This window comes from Podarcis gaigeae (genome assembly GCF_964106915.1).
Source record: "Podarcis gaigeae genome assembly, chromosome: 8".
Lineage (NCBI taxonomy): Eukaryota > Metazoa > Chordata > Lepidosauria > Squamata > Lacertidae > Podarcis > Podarcis gaigeae.
In genome coordinates, this window is record NC_139684.1 from 3,063,501 (window position 1) to 3,081,311 (window position 17,811).

The 17,811-nt window shown below is 43.6% G+C and overlaps 1 protein-coding gene across 1 annotated transcript in view; it reads left to right on the forward strand.

Moving 5' to 3' along the window:
* Nucleotides 1-1,800: 1,800 nt before the first annotated feature.
* Nucleotides 1,801-17,811, forward strand: part of PROM2 (prominin 2) — a 48,983-nt gene continuing 32,972 nt past the window's right edge. The window contains exons 1-5 of the mRNA XM_083753213.1: nt 1,801-2,369; nt 9,330-9,379; nt 10,760-10,962; nt 12,526-12,646; nt 17,116-17,179. Coding sequence (XP_083609339.1) covers nt 2,102-2,369; nt 9,330-9,379; nt 10,760-10,962; nt 12,526-12,646; nt 17,116-17,179 — 706 coding nt within the window. The 5' untranslated portion in view covers nt 1,801-2,101. The remainder of the gene's footprint in view (nt 2,370-9,329; nt 9,380-10,759; nt 10,963-12,525; nt 12,647-17,115; nt 17,180-17,811) is intronic.

A 17,811-nucleotide genomic window follows, 5' to 3' on the forward strand; every position in this document is an offset into this window, starting at 1 on the left:
AAACCTTCCCTATACAGAATTGCCTTAAGAGGGCTCAGGGGTCGGATAACTCCATACCCTCCAACATTTCTCCAATAAAAATAAGGGTATCCTAAGGGAAAATGGGACATTCTATGATCAAATCAGAAACCAGAATGGCTTCTCTAAATCAGGGACAACTCTGGAAAACAGGGACACCTCAAGGGCCTGTGATTTCAGGGCTCCCACATGGTAATAGCCAGAACACTGTTGCCAAAAGCATTGAATGAGACTCAATGGTTGGCAAAGATGTCTCCATCCATGATGAAACTGCCTGGGCAGGCACTCTGCCGGCGGCCTCCGTTCCGAAGAACCAGCAAGTCTGTGCTGGTCTTCAGGAATGCTGAAGTCTCACCTGCATTTTCTTACCCAGCTGCTTCACGACACCAAAGTTTACACTAATAGGCTGCAGTGGAACTGGGCAAGAAACTTCTTTTATTTTTCTCACTTGCTTGGACTATCTAGCGATACATAAAGAAGGCTTGGGTAGAATCCTGGCCCCTAATTAAAAATATAACACCTATATTCCTAAGGAAGGCACATTTTGAAGGTAAATTCTTCAAACGTTTCAAACAGGTTTGTCTAGTGAAACTGACTCTCCAGCTTCTAGCTCTTGAATAATTCTAGGTTAATTTATGAATTGGTGAAAATAATACTTGAAACTTGCATGCATGAACAGCACTGGATCCACAATAAACTGCTGCATTGAGGTTCCCTGGCTCTGCTCATTTTCTCAGCAAGTTTAATGGTTGTCTTTTCATGCTCCTCCTGACAACCTGATATGCAGCACTCTGATTTGCTTGCACAAAGTTAGGTTAGGTTGAGTCTTTACTGAGCATTCATCCCATTCTGTTTGCAGGAAGGCTACAGGTATATGAGAATAAGCATTCATCCTTAGTCCATCCTGATTTGCTTGCAGGTTGTTTATATGTCTTTTTCATCACACCTGCACCATATATTTAAAGCACTTTTAACTTCAACAGTCATGGCTCTCCCCTCCCCCCAGGAATCATGGGAACTGTAGTTCATTAAGGGTGCTGACCTCTCAAACCCACAGCAAACTACAGTTTCCATGATTCCCTGTGACTGTGTGCTTTAAATGTACGTATAGTGTGGATGTGAGCCATCAAGCATTCCTTCATCCCTCCCTTTTCAGTGCATTTCCTTGTCAGTTTCCTAACTGCATAAAGTTATTTTTGTTTATTTAGGGATTTGTTCCACTAGGGTGACAGAGCACTGTAATCCACAAACCTAAATTTCTGGTATGCACTTAAATCCCCTAGCAGCCTGGAAGCGACCACACTGATGTGCCCCCCCCCCCATGAAAAGACAACCATTAAACTTGCTGAGACAACGAGCAGAGCCAGGGGACCATAACACAGCAGTTTATTGTGGACTCCATGCTGTTCATGCATGCATGTTTCAAATATTATTTTCACCAATTCATGGATCAACCTGGAATTATTAGAGAGCCAGAAGCTGGAGAGTCAGTTTCACCAGACAAACCTGCTTGAAATGTTTGAATATACCTTCACAATGTGCCTTCCTTAGGAAAATAGGTGTTATATTCTTAATTAGGGGCAGGATGCAGCTACCTCCCTCTACAGTTGTGGCAACCAAGGGCATGTGGCCAGCTGACTCAGTGCAGTGGGTGAACAAGGTTTGGGGATAAGTCAATGAGTGTCTCCTGGGAAAAGCTCCTCATTTCCTTCCCCTCCACCCAGCGCAGCAGCCGCACCCTGCCCCATCCCACTAGCTGGGAAGCAGCGAGAAGCTCGGGCTGCAGCGAGGATCAAACTCGTCTGGCAGGTTTGGGGTTGTTGCTTGCTCCCCCCTCCGCCTTTCAGCTGCAGACAGAGATGATCAGCTGAAGAGGGAGCAGTGGCCATGCCTCCCTTCCTTCATGCCCTCTGCTTTGCAAGCAGGGCTTGGGAGCATTGACCGACGGCGAGAAAAGAGGCTGCTCCCCTTGCTGGTCCAAGGGAAGAAGAGAGAGTCACTGGGGAGGATCCCATAGCACTGGATGCTACCATCCACCTCTCTACTGCCATAATTTCTGGGGCTGAGACCCATCTCTGAGCCAATGCAGGACGCAGCACTTTCAAGAGGCACCCGTGGCTTTGGGGTGCCATGTCCGCTGCTCCTGATTCTGGCCTTTGCTGTCATTCTCCTGGATCCTGTCCACTCTCAGCAATGCTCCTTGGGAAGCCCTTCGCCCATCCTTCAGTTTGCTGATGTGGGTGCTGAGCAGCGGATTCCTGCCCACCATCGAGTCCCTGGATCTATGGATCACCTCTACGCTCTTGTCCACGGCTACCTTGAAGTTGTTCAGCAGAACCCTTTCCCGACAGGTAAGGAAGCCGACTTCTCCCAGCCGTGGGAGCCGGGTGCAGTTGCTAACGGAGCAAGAAACAAACGAGAACAAGCTGTAGCCTGACCAGGCCTTGTACCTTCGAGAGTAGCTTGATGTGCAAGAGTCAGCAGATAAAACTTCTAGTAGCATGCGGGTGAAGCATTTGTCACTTGCTCAGATCTGTGGCTGGGCTAGTTCTAAATCCACAGAAGAAGGAACTGGTTAAAGGAAAAGAAAAAAGCAACCAGAAAGCCAAGGCAACAGAAAGGCCTTGAGACCTTTGAGAAAAATGTGGGACCCAAGGAAAGACACACGTTAAAGAAACCCCAGGCATTACTGCCACTGCAGGCTCTTAACAGCAGCTTCATTCTTCTCTGCTGGGGTGGCTAAAATGCAACACACACACACACACACACACACACACACACACACACACCAGTGGTAGGTGCCTATCCAGCAAATTCAGGTTGTGTAATTAAAGTGGATTTGGCGCTCTTGTGCAGCAAATCTGCGTCTTCCAAAAATGCAACTTTTTGCAGTAAGGAAAGTGACAAGAAAGTGCACTGTGGGATAACGTGCACTGTGCACTGTGTGGGATAACGATTGATGTGACATTGTATAACTTCCCTGTAAACAAATCAAAGTGAATGCTCAATAAAGAGGTCATCTGGAAGTGTCCTGAGGGTCCCTGCAGCCTGATCCAACAGGTATCAACTTCTGTAGGTGTTTTCCTTCTTTCCCCTCATCAAAACCCACCAGCACGCCTGGTCTGTTCTGTACCTTAGGCAGACCCCAGCCTCATAGGAATCTGGCAGAGGCGGATTCAGAGGAGTGCCCATACTGGGCGCTAAAGGGGGAGCTGCAAACACGACTTAGAATGGAAGGCAAGAGGCAAATCAATTCCTTCCACACGGCCAAGAAACACATTTTGATACTCGTATTCAACATTGCTCCTGACAGAAACATGCAGTAATTTTTCTAACTATACAATTTCTTTTAACTTGCATCCTCACTTTCCCCCTAAATCCCTTCTACTTCAGCAGCCATTTCTCACAGTGATTGATTGATTGATTGTACTTCTATGTCACGTTTCATTCAAATGAATCTCAAAGCGTCTTTCAAGCAATGAAAAACAATAACATAATAAAATATACTAGAACATCACAAATACAGCATAAATCTTATAAAATAATTAACAAATCATCAATAAAACAGTTACAAACTATAAAACACTATTTACAAAACAGAAGTTAAAAAGTAAGCTTTTTACAGCAAAACCACTTTATATGATTAACCAATCAGTATGGTGGCCAAACAGATGCTTCTTCTGGGAAGCTCATAAGCAGAACCCGAGTGCAACACCAGCCGTCTCCTCCGTTGTATTCAGGGGCACATGACCTCTGACAGTGGATTTAGGATAGAATGGGATAGGACTGTAATGCAGGTATTTCTCATAGGAGGAGGACTGGGGTGCCTGAATGTCAGCTGTCTGGATTCAAGGCATATGTGGCAAAGCAGAGGAGGGAGTCCACCAACGTCTCTCATATTACAGTTGAAAAGTGATGGGCCCCTTGGGGTCGTCCCCCCGCTGGCCATTTGTGCATCGGCAAAAAGGAGGAAATGAATCACCAAAGAAGGGGGCACTGATTTGCATAAATTGCATGGAATAGATGCAAATTTAGAAATTATTAATTTAAATTAAAATATGAGACATCTGACCCTGGCCAGGAAGATTGTGACCAGATGATCAGTGTAAAGGGACACATGACCATTCTCTCTACCGGGATTCCTTTTAGTAAATCAACTTGTCTGGGCAAGTAGCAAAGCTTTGTTTGTTCCACAGACGGAAGTTGACTGCAAACTTGTACCTGCCCTCTGGGAGTTGAGTGGGAACAGGACTGAAGGTTGGATGTGACAAGGTGCCGCTCCAGTCCACGGGGAGCCAGCATGGTGCTGCCCAGATGCTGTGAACTTGGACAAATATGTAAATTTCAGTTTCTCTCCCAGTTCTCCACATTTCCACATTAGTTTGTGAAATTTTTTTTGTCCTCATGAAAATTCACCAGCATTTCAGTGTGAATTTTTCCAGTTCCCCCCTTTTCTATGCAATTTTGCCTTTTCTACACATTTTCATGGTGCAATTTCCACCAATGGAGCACATTCTTGTATGTCATCTCCACTAACTCTTGCAGTTTTCTGCACGCTCTCCTCTTACTTTGTACACATTACTTGGCTGGAAAACTGCACTGCGGGATTCAGAAAAGTGCATTTCATAGATTGGCTGTGTTTTGGTAGGTGTATTGTTTCAGAAAGTGCTGATTAGGTTGCTTCACCATTAAATGCAAGCTGAGCTGGATTTCTCTTCCTTCTCTATATAAACTACAACTCGCATAAACCTGGCCAGTGTTGAAGGGTTATGGAAGCTGTAATCCCCAATGTCTGGATACACCATATTGACTACCCCTGATTTAGACCCTCTGAGGGCCTGGTTCTCATGGCCAAAGTATGTGAGAAGAAGGCGATGCACAACCGGATTGCCCTTTTCCTTTCTTTGCAGCTATGGTGAGCAGCTGCCAGGTTGCTCAGGCAACACTGAGTGGTTAACCTCCTCTCCAAAACTATTTTTCAGAACTAACTGCCCTCCCCTACATATTAAGGTAGATGCTAACACCCTAGTGGGTGTGGGGAATTGAGGCATACAGAGATGAGTTGCACCACTTAGGGGTAGCTAATGTGCAGCCCCTCACCTCAGATGTTGTTGGGCTATGACGCCCATCATCCACAGGCCACTGGTCATCTTGGCTTGGGCTCAGGGTTGGATTTAGGTCTGATGAGGCCCTAAGCTACTGAAAGTAATGGGGTCCTTTATATGTCCAGCTGTCCTTTGTCAACAACAAATTGTCGCTTTTTTGTGTTGAATATATGCTATGTGGTAATTTATGGACTTAATAGGTATCTAAAGCAATTTTATTTGTTTTTTCTAGTATATTTTGTTTTGTTTTTTTAAATTCTTTTTATTAAGTTTCATTTATCACATACATACAAAGAAAAATAAAAGACATTTAAATCAAATAACGCAGAAAAATAAAAAGAAAAAACATACAAGGCACAAAAATAAAATAAAAATTAAGCTAGTACATAACACACACTATCTGACTTCCTTCCCTCCTGATTTCAGATTCCTAATTTTAAGAGTTTCATTTTTACAGCTGGTATTGGTTATTAGTTTATACATCGGAAGTTTTATAGTAGACCTGCTATAGTTGGTATGTTTCTATAATTACTTTCAATATATGCCATACATTTAATCCAATCATTGTTTAACTTTGTATTCTTTTGGTTTCTAATTCTCTGCGTCATTTTTGCCATTTCGACGAAGTCATATAATTTCGTTTGCCACTCCCTCACCATTGGTATATATGTGCTTTTCCAATTTTGAGCGATTAGCATTCTGGCCGCTGCTGTTGAATATTGAAATAAAGTTTTATCTTCCTTCCTGATTTCCTCTCCAATGATACCTAATAAGAAGGCCTCTGGTTTTTTAGGGAATGTGTATCTAAATATTTTTTTTAACTCATTATATATCATATCCCATAATTTTCTTATTTTTTCACATGTCCACCACATATGTATAAAATTGCCTTCTTTTGTTTTGCATTTCCAGCAGGCCTTATTTCCAGTCTTATACATCCTACTTAATTTCTCTGGTGTTATATACCATCTATATATCATCTTCTCTAGGTTTTCTCTAATTGCAACACTCGCCGTGAATTTTATTCCCTCATTCCACAATTCTGAACATTTTTCATATTCTATATTGTACCCCAGGTCCATCGCCCACTTGACCATAACTTCCTTAATTTCTTCGTCTTTTGTATCCCATTCCAATAGTATGTTATACATTTTGGATAGTAACTTAGATTTACTTTCAATTATTTCAATCTGGAATTTCGATTTCTTTTCATTCATTCCAATTTTTTTTATCTTCTGTCCATAATGCATTGATTTGATGGTACTGCAACCAACCTGCCAGCTTCCCCTTCAGCTCCTCATATGGTCTTAATTTCCAGCTGTCTTCCGATCTTATCAATAAATCTTCATATGTCAATTTTTGCTCCTCCATGTTTATTTTTTTAATTGTTAGGATGTTTATTGGGGACAGCCACCAAGGTGTTCTCCATTCTAGCAATTTTTTGTTTTTTCCCCAAACTTCATAAAGTGGGCCCCTAATAATATGGCTTGAGAATCCTTTGTGAGCTTTCTCTTTATTTGACCACAAGTAGGCGTGCCAGCCAAACCTGTTGTCTGCCCCTTCCAAATCTAATAAATCAGTATTTTCCAAGGTTATCCAATCCTTAACCCAACATAAACAGGCAGTCTCGTAATATAGTTTTAAGTTAGGGACTGCAAACCCCCCTCTCTTCTTTCGATCCGTAAGTAATTTAAATCTAATCCTTGGCCTCCTTCCCTGCCATATGAATCTTGAGAGGGTTTTCTGCCAGTCTTTGAATAGTTTAGATCCCCTAATTACTGGAATGTTTTGGAACAAGTACAGCATTTTTGGAAGAACATTCATTTTTATTGCCTCCATCCTGCCCATCCACGAGAGATTGGCTCTGTTCCAGACATCCAAATCTTTTTTGATTTCTTTCCATGTTGTCGAATAGTTGTCATCAATTAAATTTATATTTTTTGGTGTAAGCCATATTCCTAGATATTTTATTTTTTTAGCTACCTTTATTCCATATTTCCTCTCTAATTTTTCTTTTTCCACCTTTCCCAGGTTTTTTATTAACATTTTTGTCTTTAGTTTGTTTAATTTGAAACCGGATAATTTACCATATTCTTCTAAAGTCTCCAGTGCTTTGTCAATACTCTCTTGCGGCTCTTCCAAGGATAACATCAGGTCGTCCGCATAGGCTTTTAATTTGTACTCCTTCGATCCTATTTTAATTCCTTGTATTTCTGGTATCGATCTTAATTTATTCGCCAACACCTCTAAAACCATGATAAACAAGAGCGGGGATAGAGGGCATCCCTGCCTTGTTCCTTTCTCGATTTTAAAAGTATTTGTAAGATTGTTGTTTATTACCAGTTTGGCAAATGGAGTTGAATATATTGCCTGTATTCCTTTCACAAATTCGCCCTCTATCCCTGCCCTCTCCATTGATTTTATTAAAAACCCCCAAGAAACATTATCGAACGCCTTTTCGGCATCTATGAAAATCAGTGCCGCAGGTACATCATTATTAATCTCCAAATATTCAATTATGTTTATCACATGTCTCACATTATCTTTCAAAAACCTGTTCGGGAGGAAGCCCACCTGATCTTTATGGATTAAATTTGTTAAACACTTTTTCAATCTATTTGCCATAATGTCTGCATATATTTTGTAGTCGTTGTTTAGTAAAGATATCGGCCTGTAGTTCTTGATGTTCAATTTATCTGTATCCGGTTTTGGAATTAACGTTATAAATGCCTCCCTCCAGGATTCAGGTAATTTTCCTCCTCTTAGAATATTATTCATGGTCTCACAAAGCACTGGTGCCAATTGATTTCCCAAGACTTTATAGTATTTCGCCGATAAGCCATCCGGTCCTGGTGTTTTCCCTAATTTTATTTTTTTTATCGCCTCCTGGATCTCTTCTATTCTTATGGGTCTGTTTAGTTTTTTCTAGTATATTTTGGAAATGTACACCCAGTTTCTTTTCTTTTAAATTTTTTGGGGGGCCCAAGACAGTGGGGCCCTAAGCTATAGCTTGTTAAGCTTGTACGTAAATCCAGCACTGCTTGGGCTGCTGAGAGCTGCAGTGACAGATATGTGAAGGGCAGCACAATGGTTACTCCTGCTATAGGTGAATGCTCTTGTGACCGACTGCTCCTCCGTATGAAAATGTTCCTCTCATCCTGCACCTAGAAAGATGGGTAGGCTAGATCCTGACATGCTAGTTTTCTATATGAATGGTCCTTGTATGGAGGAACAATCCCTCATGTAAGCCAATGTCGTCACTGCTTGGGAGACAGGACTGCAAACTTGTACATACTTGCCTGCATTCAGGAACTTACTTATGAGTAGGCATGTTTAAGCTTGAACTGTTGAGCTCTAGTCCTATTCACACTTACCGGGGTTTGAACTCTGTACAAATTACTTCTAAGTAAATATTATCAGAATTGTAGTGTGTGAATGCAATTATATGCACACTTCCTTGTGAGTAAGCCTCATAGAACTTAGTGAGACATTTTGCAAGGAAACATGTACAGGATCCATCTGTGAACGGATCAACAGCCTCTGTTGACAGAGTTGCGGTCTACATTTCCATGTCATTTCCATGCAAAAAGAGAGAGGCTCTAATAACCAAAGGGAACAAGCCCTTTTCTCAAAGTGTGTATAATAAAAAGACAAATAATAGGTACCCACAATTAATCATAGTCACAGGAAGCTCCTCAGTGATTATGCTAATAAAAGAAAAAACAACAATTCGCTCCATTGATGTTATGAATGGTTGGGCTTCCCATTGTTTGTCAAGTTTAAAGATGGCAACTCTTAACCATGAGAGAGCAGCCTGGCAGGTTGACTGTATTCATGTTTCTTTTGGAATAAGGTATAGAATGCCAAAATAATTTTTCAAAGAGAAGAAAGGTCAATGAAGTGGCTTGTCAGTTCTGTAGGAACCATGGTTGCCCTGATACTGTTCCGCGTTTCTGGGGAGACATTTGAAAGGCTAGATAAACACACTCCTACCGTTGCGATGGAAGGAAGGTATAATTAGTGTTAAGAATTTTATTTTTAAAGATTTTTATTTTAAAAAATCAGGGTTTTAGAAGTACACAAAACTGGTGCTGAACTGGACCTTCCCTTTACGAAGAGAAGCACAGGCTGTGGGCAAAGGTGTTGAGGGGTGGGTTGCTATGGCAATGTTTGAATATTCTGCAACTAATGTGTCTTCTTCCACAGAGTTGCTGAGGGATGCCCTAAATGACCCACCGTCTGCTAATACTTCACAGGTAAGGAAAAACAGAGGAGGGAAGTCCATTTGGGGGGAGGAAGTCCACCATTTTGTGAGCTTGGAGTCCATGTTAGATACCACAGGTTAGTTTCTTAGGTATTTTCTTCTTTATATGCCCACACACAGTTCTGAGGCTTATGCACACATGGCTTCCACAGGAGATACGGGCTCAAGTGGAGGTATAGCTGGGGAACGCTGTTTGGAGGCTGTGTAGACAGTTGAAAGAGATTTGACATTAGCAGATATTTAAGAAACGGCGAGGACTTGGTGGGCAGTAAACCTGAGGATGTTGTTAAGAGAAGATTATAACAGAAGACATGGGAGTCCTTCCCATCTCAACTCATCTAGGGTTGCCATATTCCAGGGATCAAAAACCTGGACCCCCACCATCAGGGCACCCCCCCACTCTCTTACCTTTGCTGTCTTCAGCCTCCAGCTCATGATGGGAGGCTGAGCAGCCCCAGGACGGTCACACAACACCAAGCCTGGCACGACCCCCAGCAGGCCACTCCAGGCCACCCGATGCCTGCTCCCTGTTCCGGGGCACAGTGCCTTCTGAGCATGCACAAAACAAAAACATAAAAATAAAAAGCAACCCACCCCTCAAACCCAGACATTTAATTCAAAATGCAAAAATCCACCCAGATGGGGGGGCTGCCCCCCCCCGGACATGTCCCCCTGGAAATCCCAGACTTCTGGCAGCCCTAAACTAATTCCTTCCTAGGTAGACCTCCTCAAGTGCCACCCTCTTACCCAGGGGTCTGTATTCCACAAAAGCTAATACCAAGGCTCTTCCTTGGTTTTGCTGCAAAAAAGCTATAATGGCTGACTACTCTGGAAATCTCGTCTCCTTGGTTCCCCATTGATAACATGACATTCCAGCATACAAGGAGTCCACATGTCCTCTCTCCAACCTAATCCTTCTTAACAATGGACATTTTTCAATTACAATGAGAATCATAACTAAGGCTACATTCACACCATACATCTAAAGCACTATAATACCACTTTAAACTACCCCCGGTGAACTCTGGGAGCTGTAGTTTCTTAGGGGTGCTGAGACTTTTTAGGAGACCCCCATTCCTCTCACAGACCTAGAATTCCCAGAGTTCCATAGGAAGAGAGACTGATTGTTAAACCACTGTGGAAATTGTAGCTCTGGGATGGGACTTGGGGGTCTCCTAACCACTTGCAGCACCCTTAATTGACTACAGCTCCCAGAACTCTTTGGGGAAAGCCACGGCTGTTTAAAGAGATATGATAGTGCTTTAAATGTGTGGTGTGAATATGGCCTCAGGGGTCCCAGAAGCCAAGCAGAGTGGTGGTGATAAGAGAGACCAGCGATCATTCTCTGAAGGACTCTTGCTTTCCTCTACAGATCCTCCAGTATCAAACAGGATACATCATCTGCGCCACAATTGCTGTCATCTATTTTGTGGCGGTGCCCATGACCGGGTTGTGCCTCTGCTGCTGCCGGAAGCACAGGCGCTGTGGCGGGCGGATCAAGGCATACCGCCGCTCCCTTCTCTGCCAGCGCAACCTCCTCATGTTCTGCCTGCTCCTGACCACGCTCGTCATTCTGTAAGTGAGGACCTGAGCTAGTCCACGACATCCGTGCAATGGTGGGGGGCAGAGGGGGGGGCTGCTTGTAGGACTGACAGTTACATGGAGGGAGAAGGAGATGAAACTTTCTGGGGAGGATGTGAGGCTTGTCATTGAACATCTGCATTGGCTTTCCCATTTCCTACCAGGCATATTTAGAGGTTCTGGGTGGTGGTGGTTGTTGTTTTACCTATTTTACCTACATAGCTTTAAATAAAGAATTAGGCCTTCCTGATTGTGTTGGGCTTCCATCAGCACCAGCCAGCATGGCCACTGGTCAGGGCCAGGGAAGATGGGACTTAGAGTCCCAAACTGCGTAACTCTTGCCCACCAAGGCTAAGAAGGATAATAACTGGCCTGAATCAGACCAGTGGCCCATCTGGTCCACCACCTTTTTGTCTCCTCCTCCCAGTTCTGTCCCGCCTTTCCTTTGAGGAGCTCCTGGTGGTGTACACAGTTCTTCCCTGCTCCCCATTTTATCCTCACAACAACCCTGTGCAGTAGACTAGCTTGAGAGACAGTGACTGGCCCAAGGTCACTCACTCACTGGGCTTCATGGTTGACCAAACTCATTTGGCTGTTTAACTCGCCTTGAAGCTTTGCAGGTGGGGCTCCCTATAACCCACAGAGCACCATTCCTATAAGCCCCATTCCTTCTTCCCTTCCTTCCTTTCACAAACCACTTTCCCCAGGTTTCTGTGCATCCTGATTTGTTGTGGACAAGTTATGCCAGCACTGTCAGTGGTTCAAGAAGTTTGCAGAGACATTGTAGGCAGATTAGTGTTCCTTGTTAATTTAGCATTTTGGCCTTCAGCTAGTGAGTCAGGACTCTCAAGTGGACGATGCTGCAACTTCATGTGGATTTTAGAGCCAGCACCACCCTCTCTTTTTTGTTGTGTAGGCTTCATTTTTAAAGGAGAAAAGATGTGTGGAATGGAGAAAGAAAAGACTAATGAGAAAACTAAAGCGCAAATGAGAAAGAAATGTCAGATCTGCCAAGCAGAGAATTGCCCCATATTGCAGGCTGGGGTTGGAGATGGTCCTCAGTCTGAGAAGGTTAAAGGCAGGCTTGGACCAACTGTGGTGTCGTGGTTAGAATGTTGGACTGGGGAGATCAGAGTTCAAATCCCCACTTGGCCATGAAGCTCATCAAGGGACCTTGAGTAAGTCAGTATAAGCTACCCCACAGGGCTGTTACGATGCTAAAACAGGAGGTAACCATGTTTGCCACCATGAGTTCCTTGGAGGAAAGGGAGGGAAGTAAGTCAGTAACCCTGGAAGTACAGAATGCTGGCATGACATGAAAACTGCCTGGGAGGCAGACCACAGGACCATCACCTGATGGCTGCAAATCAATGTGTGAATGAGCAATCACTCTGCCTGATAGTATTTCCACTCCACTGTGTATGTATACATGGAGACAGTTCCCACATGTTCAGTTGCTTGCCAGTCATCCAGTATTCAGTAACCAAAATAAGAGACGTGCATAGTCAGACAGAGGAGATCACTATTTATAGTATGCTTGTACCACTTTTCTTGCAGAGGTGGTGTTATCTGTGCTTTTGCTGCCAATCAGAAGGTGAAAGAAGAGTTGGAGCCTGGTACCCGGGATGCACTAAACACCCTGCAGGTTTTGAGGCACCACATGAACTGGGTCCCCCGAGTAAGTTGGCAACACCTCTTGTCTCTTTCTCTGCACATTCGCCTTTGCTATGAGTCATTATTGCAAGGAAATTTTGTCTCTTTACTGCTAAGATGTCCAGGTATAGAATCATGGGTATAGAATCATGACTGGAAAGTTGGACCTATGTGGTGCTCTCGGGCATAAGTGCCTCTAGGTTGCTTTACAAGACTCCTGTTACTTTTTTTCAAGAAGGTCTCTGCTCAAAGTATTGGGTGCTGAGGCCCAGGGAAGTGGTTTTCTAGCCCAGTGGGTGTGGGACAGGGCAGAGATGAATCAGGATGAAGGTGAAATTCTGAGGAAGGCAGATCAGGATCAGAAATGTTGGGAGGCTGGTGGTTCAGTGCACTGAGCTGCTCTTAGGGATGGGGGGTGTGGAGTTTGATGCAGTTCACATTTTAATGTGAAACCGTCTTAATTCAAACTACCCCAAACAACACACAATTTGAAACACATCCATACTTCAAAATTTACACACCTCTGAATTTTGCAGTGCAGTTCTCTTACCAAAAATGTGTATTAAAAATGTGTTTATTAGGGGAATGTGTGAATAAACTCTTTTTAAAAAATGCAGATTGATGTGGAAATGTGGCAGACTGAAATTAAGATAGCAAAATATGAGAAACTGATCAAAACTGCTCTCTGTAAGAACAGCAGGTGATTACTGTGGGCAGACCCACACCATACATTTAAATCACATGAATAACCCCTAAAACAGAATTCTGGGAATTGTAGCTTGTTATAAATACTGAGAAATGTAGTCCTGTGAGGGATAAATTTCCATAATTTTGGGGGGGCATTTGGTGTGTTTTTAATGTATGTTTTGGAGCTGCCATAAGATTAGAATTCCAATCTGCCATGGTGAAGATGGATGTTTCATGGCACCTGAGTGTGTCAGCCACTGGTTCAGATGCAGAGACGTCCTCCACCCGTCCCGTCCCCCCACTGGCTGCTTCTGCTCTGAGAAAGTGGAAGGACAAGGCAGCCTCTGCATAAGATAGGTTGGCTTTCTGGCCACCATTGCGCCTGGCAGCAGCAGCAGCTGCACCACCAGCAGCAAGGCTCCTTAACTGCTTGTGTGCTAATGCGAGCTGGCAAGCGGGTGTCCTTGGAGACACAAATCCAGGGCACTCTGAATGTGCCACAGCCTTCTTCAGCAGCTGGCAGTGGCACGTCCCCTTTGCAAGCCCAGAGCAGAGAAAAAGCTGAGAAACAGCTCTGCAGCCTGCGAGAGATATCTGTGGCGCCATGGGGTGGTCCAAAGGGTGACGAGGGGTTGCTGAGCAGTGGGGCAAGCTGCAGAGGAACAGCTTCATTAACCAGAAGTGGGTGATGAGCCATTTGGGAGTGGAGTGGTGGGGGAAGATTCAGTTGGCTGAGAGTCATTTTAATTTGCTGTTCATACACAGCATTAAATCTTAATGGGTATTTTATTGTTTCTCCCTGTTATTGGGAGTTTTAAAAAGATGTTACTTCCCTGACTGGGAGGAGCTGAACTAGAAATCAGATAAGCCTGCACCAAACATTTTCCACTTAGATGCCACAAACCTACAAGCTTCCCATGGTGTTGTTTAAATCTGGCACCTACCACATAGCAGGACAGAGAAAATGTGTATTTTTTAGGATGGCGCAAACAACAAAATGCTTCTAGTTCAGCCTTGCCCAGTTTTGGAAAACATTTGGAGGGCATCATATTGGGCAATGGCCCAGTCCACAACAGAAAGAAGTGCAGAGAGAAGAAACCTGAACTCCAAAGTGTGCGAAAACTTAATGCATTTTGGAAGACAGGATCTTTCCTTTGGAGCAATCTTAAACTTTAAAACTCTGTAGAAGAACTGAAACAGCTTGCACAAATATCCCTGCCTATCCTGAAGAAGGAAGCTGTGCCCCTAATGCGGTGAACTATAATAATTCCTTTTGGTGGGCACTTATGTATGAAAATATGCTTGTCCTTTTTGCATACTTGCTGGTTTCTATGCCTTACTCCTGGTTTTTGGCGTTCCATTTCAGCCAGTCCCACCCTCTGTTGCTTTTAGGAGAAATTACACCGGAAGCAGTAATCACAGATTTCCCACGTAATGACCAGTTAGTTCTCAGATGCATGAATATGACAAAGACATCTTTCTCTGGGAAAGCTGCTGCCCTGATTGATTTGTTAGTCTTTAAGGCGCTGCAGGATTCTTTGTCGTTAAGGAGGGGGTCCCATCAATCAGCCTACGTAAGGCTAAACAAAATACGATGTGGCAAATCCACAATCAGGAGCCCCTACGGTCCCCACCACTTCCACATGCAAAACAACAAGTTTGCCTCCAAGGCTATTTTGCAAGCGCATTTCAAGCACATAACAGAACTTTAAGTGGCGGCTAAATGTACAGAAGAGTGTGGGATGGACAAATGATTAACCATAAGGCAAGCTAAGGATGGAGGAGAAATTTAATTCAGTTTGTACTTAAAGGCAAACATCTAATTCATACTTTCTGAAACAATAACTTCTCTGAATTTCGCAGTGCAGTTCTCCAGCCAAAAGTGCATATTGGGGGGGGGGTGTACATAAAAATGCATGTATCTGTGAAAACAACATACAAAAATACATTATATTAGGGAAATTTGCATTGCAAACATATGCATATTAGGCAAAATCGTATTGCACAAAAGTGTATATTAAGCAAAACTGCATGAATTTTCATGACGACTAAGAAAAATATCACATACTGATGTGCAAATGTGGAGAACTGAACTTAACATTGGAAAGATGAGAAACTGACATATTCACTCATCCCGACCACAAGCAAATCAACATGAATGCTCCTTGTCATATGACCTCTCTGCAAACAATTCAGAACAAATGGTCAATAAAGATTGAGCATAGTTTCACCTGGGACCTTCTTCATGCAAATCATACTCTATTTTATTTGTTTCTTTGTTTAATTTGTATAGCACGCTTCATCTGAAGATCACAGGGCAGTTTACAATTTAAAAACACAAAAATATATAGCATAGTATCAAGCAAAAACACCCCCTCCCCACAGTTTAAAATGGCATAGAGAAGAGGAATGTTTTTGCTTGGCTCCTAAAGATATGTAACGAAGGCAGCAGGCAACCTCCCTGGGCAGAGCATTCTCCAGGCAAGGAGCCACCACAGTAAAGGCCTGCTCTTGTGTTTCCACCCTCTGGGCCTCTCATGGAGGAGGCACATGAAGAAGGGCCTCGGCCTTTCCCCATCAAGTAACTTGATAAATGCAAAGAAAATTATCAAAGCCACATTCTTGTATAACTATCCTGGGGAGCAGTGGTAAACTTAAGGTACTCCCAGACAGTGCAACACAACTAGGTTTGTGTGGGCACACATTGTTTTTCTCAAAGAACAAATTCTGCATGAATTTCAGCTACTGGCACCACAAACACACACTACTGCCTACAAATAACAAAACAAAATAAAAATCTATCCCACTTGACAGATTGAAAATGGACTGTGGCCAATTTCATTACCAAGTCGAAAAGTCAGCATCCCTGTTGTATTTCTTGAAATTCTCATTCTGCCAAGGTTCTGACTTCCACAAAGACATCGGGAAGTTTCCTGTGAATATAGCCACCTCTCCCTCCTTTCTAGTTGTCCCTTTACCCTCTGGGCTGAGTTTTGAAGTCACAGAAGCATTTGTACCACATCTGTGTTTTCTACTGGGGCACATGCAGCCTGGCTTTGAAATGTGTGCCATGGAGCATGCTTGCTCCTGCGCTCCCAAGGAAGCAAGGAAGCAGCGATGGCTTTAAAAGGGGACTGGACAAATTCATGAAGGCTGTCAGTGGCTACTGGTGGGTATATCCTGAGGGATATATTTTACCTCCACAGCTGGAGGCTATAACGCTTCTGAACGCCAGTTGCTGGAGGGAAAAGTGCTCTTGCACTCATATCCTGCTTGTGGCATCTGGTTGGCCACTGAGAATGGGATATTGAACTAGGTGGGCCACTAGACTGATCCAGCAGACCCTTCTTAAGTTCTTAAAACTTGATTTATATGGAATGTGGACCACCTGGAAAGCCCTTACCGATGTAGGTATCCCACACAGGCCCATTCACGTTCAAATGCACTTTCCACGTGCACAGACTGGTTCACTGGTTCACATGGAATGTCACCCTGCCAGTAGTGCCCCTTCCTGGGTCACTGAATAAGCCATAGGTCCCAAGTGCAAGTACTGTAAAGCTTCACTGGCTTCCCGCTGGACCTTATGGGGCTAAGAGCTTACCTCTCTGTGTCTCGTTTCAGCTTTGCAAGGAGACAAAAGAAACAGCCTAACCCTGGGGGTTTTCTGTAGCAAGGGGTCAAGGTTTGCATGGGTCAGAAATGACGTCTGATGCAAATCTTTCCTGAAAGATGCCAAGTTGTGAGTTGAGCTCTTATTTCAACCCTTTAAAAGTCTCTCTCTCCTCCTCCTTCCACCCCCTGCTATAGGGAGTTCAGCTGACCGTAGAGCAGTTTACAGTCCCGAAACAGCAAATCCTCAGTGACCTGAACAGTAAGTTGCCATTGCTGTGTATGTTTATGTTTGCCTCAGGGCCATGTCACACATTGCTTTTTCACGTGTATGTCTCTCATATATATATATATATATATATATATATATATATATATATATATATATAGTTCAAGACTTGTGTGAATGCAACAGGCTATTACAGTGGTACCTCGGGTTACATATGCTTCAGGTTACAGACGCTTCAGGTTACACACTCTGCTAACCCAGAAATAGTGCTTCAGGTTAAGAACTTTGCTTCAGGATAAGAACAGAAATTGGGCTCCGGTGTCACAGTGGCAGCAGGAGGCCCCATTAGCTAAAGTGGTGCTTTAGGTTAAGAACAGTTTCAGGTTAAGTACGGACCTCCAGAACGGATTAAGTCCTTAACCCGAGGTACCACTGTATATGCAAATGTCTGCAGAAGTGCCCTCATCAGGCACTCAGGGATGGGTCTGGCTCCTGCTTGAGTGTCCTCTCAGACCAAACATTTAATGTGAGTGGGGTTTGATGTTCTGTTGGTTTGGCACAAGCAGTAAGAGAAGATGGAGAAAAGGCTCCCATGGGTGCTATTGAAAACTTTCTTCTGAATGCAGAGAGCAGCTTGGGGGTGGGGGAAATGTGTCAATGTCCGG